The sequence below is a fragment of the Oryzias melastigma genome, unplaced genomic scaffold, assembly GCF_002922805.2.
Source record: "Oryzias melastigma strain HK-1 unplaced genomic scaffold, ASM292280v2 sc00231, whole genome shotgun sequence".
Classification (NCBI taxonomy): Eukaryota; Metazoa; Chordata; class Actinopteri; order Beloniformes; family Adrianichthyidae; genus Oryzias; species Oryzias melastigma.
Window position 1 is genome coordinate 378,897 of NW_023416884.1, and position 9,107 is coordinate 388,003.

Below are 9,107 nucleotides of genomic sequence, written 5' to 3' on the forward strand. Positions count from 1 at the left end.
ATGGAATTACTTAACATAATAGAATTTGGACTGCCGTGGATTTGGGGATTCGAACAGGATAATGGTGAATAGGAGTGTGGTATTTGGATGCAGCAATGCGCCGAAGAAGGGGGTCTCCCTTCATGAATTTACCGTTTCAATAAAGGAGAGGGGCGCTCCCCGGTCAGGGGGAGGCTTTGAGCCCTCCCCGGCCCTCCGGAGGAGGAACGCGGGGGGTGTACGGGTACCTGGCGGGCGCACGCCGTACAGCCAGGGTGAGGCCGCCACGCCGCGCTGAGGGGGGTTTGCGGTTCCGAGGCCCCAGGCCGGGCATGGGGGGCGCCGTGGGTTTGCCGGACGGTCGTCCGGCGCCGGCAGCCGAGCCCGCACGAAGGGTTTTTACTGCCTCTCGGGGCCGTGAGGCCGGCGGGGTTGGCCTCCGCGCGGGGCGCCGGCCGTCTGGAAGGAGGACCCACGCGGGGGTTGGTTGCGCGGAGGCGAGGGAGGCCGAGAGGGCGGCGGGGGAGCGAGCCCACCCGTCGCCGCAGCAACAGACCCGGGCGCGGGGGGCTCCGTCCGCCTCGGCCCTGGATGAGGACGACAAAGGACGCTCTGCGGCAGCGTCGGCGCCTTTCCTTTTCCGGTAATGATCCTTCCGCAGGTTCACCTACAGAAACCTTGTTATGACTTTTACTTCCTCTAAAAAGTCAAGTTTGATGGTCTTCTCCCCGCCATCGCTGTGTGAGCTTTCACCGTCGTCATCCGAAGCCCCTGTATCCTCAGATGAGGAAACCTCCGGTTCAAACTGGTAGGGCTGTACACCCTCCAAACCCTGTGTCGTTAAAATTCCCGTGTTTGATGAAGGCTCATCACTTTGATCCAAAGAAATATCTGCTAAATCGTGGTCTATGACACTTCTCAAACCGTCCACCATTGTTGTTTACACTCTGGGATCCCTGAAGTGACGTCACGCGCAGTCCCCACCCATCACCACCTATCGCCCAAATTTAAAGCTGTGCACGACCATAAAATGATCAATAAAATCGAGCTGGATCATTTTAAGTGAATATTTTTATCAGATTTGTTTTCCAGGTTCCATTGACTTTCTAGATAAAAAAAAAATAAAAATAAAACTGCCACTGCACGAGGCCTTTAAAGATTGTTAAATGTTGAATGTATGCAACCAACCAAATAAACTTCAAACTTCTTCAATCCCAAAGGTGTTCTATCTGGATCAGGTCAGGACTCTGTGCAGGCCAGTCCTGTTCATCCAAACCAGACTCTGTCCTCCATGTCTTTATGGGCCTTGCTTTGCACACTGTTGTCCAGTCACGTTGGAAGAGGTAGGGACGTCTCCAAACTGTTCCCACAAGGTTGGGAGTATGGAATTGTCCAAAATGTTTTGGTATCCTGAAGCATTCAAAGTTTCTTTCACTGAAACTGAGGGGCCAAGCCCATCTCCTGAAAAACAAGCCCACACCATCATTCCTACTCCACCATATTTCACACTCTGCACAATGCAGTCCAAAATGTAGTGTTCTCCTGCAACTTCCAATCCCAGACTGGTCCATCAGATTGCCAAATGGAAAAGCGTGATTCATCCCTCCAGAGAATCCATCTCCACTGCTGTAGAGTCCAGAGACGGCACTCTTTACACCACTGCATCGATGATTTGCATCGCACTTTGTCATGTGTGGCTTGGATGCAGCTGCTCGCCCATGGAAACCCATTCCCTGAAGCTCTCTGCGTACTGTACTTGAGCTAATCTGAAAGTCACATGAACTTTGGAGCTCTGTAGCATCTGACTGTGCAGAAAGTCTGCAACCTCTTTGCACTATGCACTTCGGCATCCACTGACCCCACTCTGTCAGTTTACGTGGCTGACCACTCGGTGGCTGTTTTTCCCAAAATTTTCCATATCGTTACGATAGAGCTGATAATTGACTGTAGAATACACACTGCTCACAAAAATTAACCCTTCCGCTCTCTTTGGGGTCCAGTTGACTCCAACCACATATTGATATGTGATTCCTTCCATGACAAAGGTGGACAGGATTGTATGTCTGTCATGGACATTAGTAAAACTCAAAAATCAAAGATAAAAAAAAGTTCAGCGCACTGTCTTGGGGGGTCCAGATGACCCCACTTTTAATGTAAACAAACTAAGGAGAGCGGAAGGGGTATTACAGGAACACTTTTTTTTGGGGGGGGGCCTGGCATGAATTGAATTAAACCTGTCTGACAATTTTCTTGTTGGTTAAGCAGCTGGGGGCCTCAATAATCAAATTCAGCTGTTTTGGTGTTCATGGAATTAACAACAGGTGCACTTCAGTGGCAACAATTAGAAAACCCTCCAAACAGGACTGGTGTTACATGTGGAGATCATTTCAAGTTTTTCCCTCTTTATCTTTTTCGGCTGGTTTTCCACTCGTGCTGATTTTGGCTTGATAATTATCTCTACTGGCAGTATGAGGCGATTCCTTAACCCTACAGAAGTTGAACAGGTTGTCTAACTTCTCCAGGATGACACATCCACACGTGCTGCAGCAAGAAGGTTTAATGTGTCTTCCAGCACAATCTCCAGAAGACGGAGGAGATTTCAGGGGACTGATTGTCATTCTGGGAGAGCTGGACAGGGCCGTAGAAGGTCCTCAACCCCTCAGCAGGACCCATACCTGCTCCTTTGTGCAAGGCGGAACAGGCTGAGCACTGCTCGGGCCCCATAGAATGACCTCCAGAGGGCCACTGGTGTGAATGTCTCTACCCAAACAATCAGGAACAGACTTTTTGAAGGTGGCCTGAGGGCCCCACGTCCTGTAGTGGGCCCTGTGCTCACTGCCCAGCACCGTGGAGCTCCACTGGCATTTGCTCAAGAACACCAGAATTGGCAAGTCCGCCACTGGCGCCCTGTACTTTTCACAGACCAGAGCAGGTTCACCCTGAGTACCCGTGATAGACGTGAAAGAGTCTGGAGAAGACAAGGAGAATGTTATGCTGCCTGCCACATGGTTCAACATGACAGGTTTGGTGGTGGGTCAGTGATGGTCTGGGGAGGCATATCCATGGAGGGACGCACAGACCTCTACTGCCTAGGAAATGGTGCTCTGACTGCCATAAGGTATCCAGATGAAATCCTTGAACCCATTGTCAGACCCTACGCTGGTGCAGTAGGTCCTGGGTTCCTCCTAATCCACGACAATGCCCGGCCTCACGTGGCAAGAGTATGCAGGCAGTACCTTGAGGATGAAGGAATTGAAACAATTGATTGGCCTTCACCGTCCCCTGACTTAAACCCAATAGAACATCTCTGGGTCATTATGTTTTGATCCATTAGGTGCCGCCAGGTTGCTCCTCAGACTGTACAACAGCTCAGGGATGCCCTCACACAGATCTGGGAGGAAATGCCACAAGACACCATCCGTCGTCTCATTAGGAGCATCCCGCCACGTTGTCAAGCATACAAGCTCATGGGGGCCACACAAAATACTGAAAAGCATTTTGAGTTGCAAAAATTAAGTTTTGGAAAGAAATGGACTAGCCTGCCACATCTTCATTTCACTCTGATTTTATGGTGTCTACACAATTGAGCCTCTGTAGGCTGAAAACTTTTATTTCCATTAAAAGACCTGGCATCCTTTTGTTCCTAAGACACTGCCCTGTTATTATTTGTATAGATATCCAACTTCATATTGAGATCTGATGTATCTAATGTGTTTCTGTAAGATGCTCCTTTATTTTTGTGAGTATATTTAAGAGTGAGGAAATGTCACCATTGGATTTGTTGCAAAGGTGGCATCCAATGACACTTCCACTTTGGAATTCACTTAGCTCCTGAGAGCAAAACATTCTTTCACTAATGTTTGTAAAAACAGTCCACGTGGGTGAGTGCTTGTTTTTATACACCTGTGTGCAGGGCAAATGGTTAGGATAACTGGTTGTGATCATCTGGATGGGTAACAGGTAACTGTTTGCTGTCAAATTCTCGAACAACGCATGCACAAGATGGGTCATTTCGTGCTTGGAGCGTGTCCTCTGGTGGTCTGGAGGAATGAAATTGAACTCATTTTCTCCATGTTTGTTCATATTACAAATCTTGAATATATTTCTCCTTAATAATCCTAAAAGCTTGTATTCATTAATGGCTGTAGAACTGTTCCTGATTGTTTTAAAAGGTCACTGGTATTCCTGCTAAAGTTTGTGGAATTGTATGTTTTGATTTGATCGAATTATTTGAACCAAAATTCAATTATATGAGAATAAATGGTAAACGGCGTATAGTTGTTTTTCTACCTCCCCCGAAGACCAAAAGGGTTTTACAGTTACAGACCCATTCACACAGAATAATTTAATACTGCAATACAAATTACAAAACACAGATAAATCAAACTCATTTAGGATATAAAGTAATACATTGATTAAAAAATAAAGAAAATGTAACAAATATAATCATAAGTAGTATATAATTTTGTAGTAATGTATACAGTACATTTATATTTTCAATTAGATTACTTACATATAGAAATAAATATATATACATAAATATAGAAATAAATACAATTAAATAAATACAATTGAACAAATATAATCATGAATATACATTTTTCCAGTAATCCATACAGTACAGCCACATATTTCATTAGATTGATCTAAAATAATGATAGTCAATTAATGTCAAGCAGAGTGGGTTTTTTTTCTTTTTTTGGCTGGGCAGAGAATGGAGAGAAGCGTATTTCAAGCGTATTTCGCTTTGTCTCACCTCTAGTGAGTAAATTCTTTTTTTTATATTTATATGTATGCATTGGTGCCATAATCGAGTCCTTATCAGATCAAGGGCAGATTATTTGTCAAGAAACAACATGGAAATTATTATTATTATTGAAAATTATTGAAAAAAATTGGCAGTAAAGTAGAACTGGAAATACTGTAAAAAAGTGTTCATAAAGGCGGTGCAGTACAAAGTCCAAAGAGGAGGGGTGTTCATAATCTGATCGTCTGTCACCACCCCTCTCCTTAAAATAGTCTTAAGACCAGTTTGTTACCTTCAAACCTTCAGGCATTTTTAAGGTTACAACTTCAGGGATTTACACCAGTTTTATGACTCTTCTGTTTATTTATTTATATTAAAATGTATTTTCTTTGCTCTTTCTCCTGTCTGCTCTTGGCAACACTTGGTAGGTTTATTTTATTTTAACTGAAGTTTTACTTTTCTTGCAAACAGTATTTTTTTGTTGTTGTTGTATTAATGTCTTCTGTGTACATTTTTCTTGTCAGGTTGTTCACAGGCTCTGGAATTTTCCTCATCTTTGCACTTTAAGTCCCTGGCAGTTGGTCAGGACGTGACTTTGAGATGTTTCAGCAAACACAATCAGACTACGTTCTATTACTGGTACAAACAAACTCTGGGACAGAGACCAAGACTCTTTTCTGAGTTCTATAAGCACGAGAGTCAAGGACGTTTGAATAACGACTTTAAGAATGATCAAAGGTTCCAGCTAGAGAACGGGGATGGTAAAAACCACCTGAAGATCTCAAATGCACAGACATCAGACTCAGGTACTTATTACTGTGTTGGTGTACATTCATATGCTCATGAATTTCATGAGGGCTATAGTGTCCTTGTGGAGGACTCTTCTTCTTACATCCAGACTTCAGTAGATCAGTTGTCCTCTGAGAACATCCATACAGGAGACTCTGTGACTCTGAACTGTACAGTGCACACTGGGAGCTGTGATGGAGAACACAGAGTTTACTGGTTCAAAGACTCTGAAGACTCTCATCCAGGACTCATTTACACTCATAATCAGTGTGAAAAAAATAACAACATGCAAACACACAGTTGTGTCTACGAGCTGCACATGAAGAACCTGACTGAGTCTCATGCTGGGATCTACTACTGTGCTGTCGCCTCATGTGGACACATACTGTTTGGAAACGGGACCAAACTGGACCTCACAGGTGAGTTTAACTTTTGAAAGATAACAATTGTGGACAAAATAAAATTCAGATTAATTTAAGGTTACATTTTTTTTTTCATGGTTCCAGACCATGTCGTTTTGCAGAACTCTGTGATTCTTCACACTTTGGTTGGATTATTGACCATCATGAGCGTCCTCGTTGTTTTTCTGCTTTTTCTTCTCTGGAAGATCAACAAGAGAAACAACTGCACCTCCACAGGTACACAAACTTCTTTCACTGTCCTACACGTGTGTTCTTGAAGTAAACTTTTCTGTGTTTAATAACCAGATGAAAGATCACCTGCTGCCCCCTTAAGAAGCTCAGAGGTGAGACTCAACTCTCTTCAGTTATCATGTTAATCTTGGATTCACACTAACTTCAATCTGTAATTCTTTTCTGTGAATTTGGTTTCAGGCTGAGAACAAAGACACAGAAAATCTCCATTACGCTGCTATAAATGTTAAGAGGTCCAACAGATCAAGACAGAAGAACGACTTAAACACAGACTGTGTTTATGCGAGTGTGAGACCACAGAACTGAAGCTTCAAGTCACTGTAGAGATTAAAGTACGATTTTTGATACATAGCATAGTAAAAACACTGTTTTTTGAAAATGTATTTCCCTAAATATGATAAATATTTGTGTTTTCATTTAGACTTTATTTCTTTTTTCTCATGTTGTACAGCAATGCAAGTACCTTAATACCCGACAGATATATTAAGGTTGATAAAAGCTGACTGATATGTAAATACAATGTATAACTGAAACCAACAAGCACAAAAATGTTTGAGCCCACTGCTGTTTTGCTGTCAGACGTTTGGATTTTTCTTAGTATATGTTTTTTATTTCTTGTTAATAAAACATTTGCTAGATGCTAATACGATGAATTTTATTTTGGGGAATTGTCCACACTAAGGGTGGTCATATCATTTGAGTATTGATAGTATCCCAAGGAGAAATATCGATACTAGCATGATGACATTGATATTTTCAACCACCGCACCACTAATCAAATAGTCATTTTTTTTCTGAAATAGGGATCTACATCAAAATATATCAAGAATAAAGTACTAAAAATGTATTGAATATTTATTTCTTTTGTAAGTGACCATGTCATACGCGGGTGGGTTAGTGTCCAACCACGTTTACATTTTCAGAAATCAACGCACGCTGTGTAAACCTGTACTGTCCATGGCGAAGTGGAAGACAGTTTTGTTGTGTAATTTATCTGCATTAATAAAAATAACACATTATTGTTTTTAATTAATCAAATGTGCTAACGCGTTAGCATTGACAGCCCTATTATAAACACTCTTCAACCTCGTGGACAGCTTTCCCATAAGAGTTGAAGCTGGATTAGCTGGGGAAGGTGGATCAACATCATATTAAACTGTATGGGCTAGGAATGGGATGGAACTTAACATGTGAGTCAAGGCAGGTGAGCCAGTACTTTTGGTAATACAGTGTACATACATTTATACACGCGCACACATACATACATAAACCTTAGGAAAGGTAAAAATCAAAAGTAAACATAAGCACAAAAAATAATTAACCATAATAAACAATTTTTGAAAAGTATATGAAATAATTATATATCAATTAAATATATTTGAAACTTTTAACCAAAAGTCTGGTTAAAAGGGTAGGGGGTGAGCATTTCTTTTCTTTTTTTGGACAACATGCAGAGTCTCTGTGGTCCTTAGGCTCTCTGGGAGGCAGCTCCGCAGGTCCATAATAACTAAATAACTGACTAATGATAGGAGTAATTTTCGTTTTTTGGGGATATCTTTTATAGTGTCTGAATTTGAGGGGTAATACATATTGAACTAACGCATTTTAGACACGGATGTTGGTGGAGAAGGCGTGGCTCGCTGTCTCCACTCTAATTCATCATGAAATGGAGATGTCTTCCTGTTTTTGGTACAAAACTTTGGAATTCTTTAAATAAAGATCTCCATATAGTCTCTTAAAAAATTAGGTTACTGAGAAAATGTAAAAAAAAAGTTAATCAATACTAGCGAAATTCAATTTCAGTAAATATGTATGTATGCAGCTGTAATATATGTATATATAGTATGTGTGTATATTGTAAGTGTGAATATGTATTTTGTTGAAAAATGTTTTTTTATGCTTGTGGCATACTAGTCAACTTGATGTTAAGTTCTGTTTCTGTGTAAGTGGTATTTTTTGGATGCGCTTTGATAAGAATAATGCTTCGGCCCATTCCTTTATGGTTGATGTGGATTATCATTTAAAGGTTGTGAAATGTTGAATGTATGCAACCAACCAAATAAACTTCAAACTTCTTTCATCCCAAAAGTGTTCTATGGGGTTCAGGTCAGGACTGTGTGCAGGCCAGTCCTGTTCATCCAAACCAGACTCTGTCCTCCATGTCTTTATGGGCCTTGCTTTGCACACTGTTGTCCAGTCATGTTGGAAGAGGAAGGGACGTCTCCAAACTGTTCCCACAAGGTTGGTAGTGTGGAATTGTCCAAAATGTTTTGGTATCCTGAAGCATTCAAAGTGTCTTTCACTGGAACTGAGGGCCCAAGCCCATCTCCTGAAAAACAAGCCCACACCATCATTCCTCCTCCACCATATTTCACACTCTGCACAATGCAGTCCAAAATGTAGTGTTCTCCTGCAACTTCCAATCCCAGACTGGTCCATCAGATTGCCAGATGGAAAAGCGTGATTCATCCCTCCAGAGAATCCATCTCCGCTGCTGTAGAGTCCAGAGACGGCATTCTTTACAGCACTGCATCAATGCTTTGCATTGCACTTGGTCATGTGTGGCTTGGATGAAGCTGCTCGCCCATGGAAACCCATTCCCTGAAGCTCTCTGTGTACTGTACTTGAGCTAATCTGAAAGTCACATGAACTTTGGAGCTCTGTAGCATCTGACTGTGCAGAAAGTCGACAACCTCTTTGCACTATGCACTTCGGCATCAACTGACCCCACTCTGTCAGTTTACGTGGCCGACCACTCGGTGGCTGTTTTTCCCAAACTTTTCCATATCATTAAGATAGAGCTGATAGTTGACTGTAGAATACACACTGCTCACAAAAATTAAAGGAACACTTTTTTTTAATATTTATTGGGCCTGGCATGAATTGAATTAAACCTGTCTGATAATTTTCTTTTTGGTTAAGCAGCTGGGGGCCTCGTT

At 42.0% G+C, this 9,107-nt stretch overlaps 1 protein-coding gene across 1 annotated transcript; it reads left to right on the top strand.

Moving 5' to 3' along the window:
• Positions 1–311: 311 nt before the first annotated feature.
• On the top strand, positions 312–5,961 carry LOC118598232. Its single transcript, XM_036210744.1, has 2 exons — positions 312–396; positions 5,251–5,961. The coding sequence occupies exons 1-2, from the start codon at positions 312–314 to the stop codon at positions 5,949–5,951; spliced, it is 786 nt and encodes a 261-aa protein (XP_036066637.1). The 3' UTR covers positions 5,952–5,961.
• Positions 5,962–9,107: the final 3,146 nt, after the last annotated feature.

Excerpts from the sequence above, each read along its gene's own strand:
- LOC118598232 (XM_036210744.1), top strand. The coding sequence starts at position 312 with ATGGGGGGCGCCGTGGGTTTGCCGGACGGTCGTCCGGCGCCGGCAGCC. Across the intron at positions 397-5,250 it reads TTTTACTGCCTCTCGGGGCC|GTTGTTCACAGGCTCTGGAA; the intron begins GTGAGGCCGGCG and ends TTTTCTTGTCAG.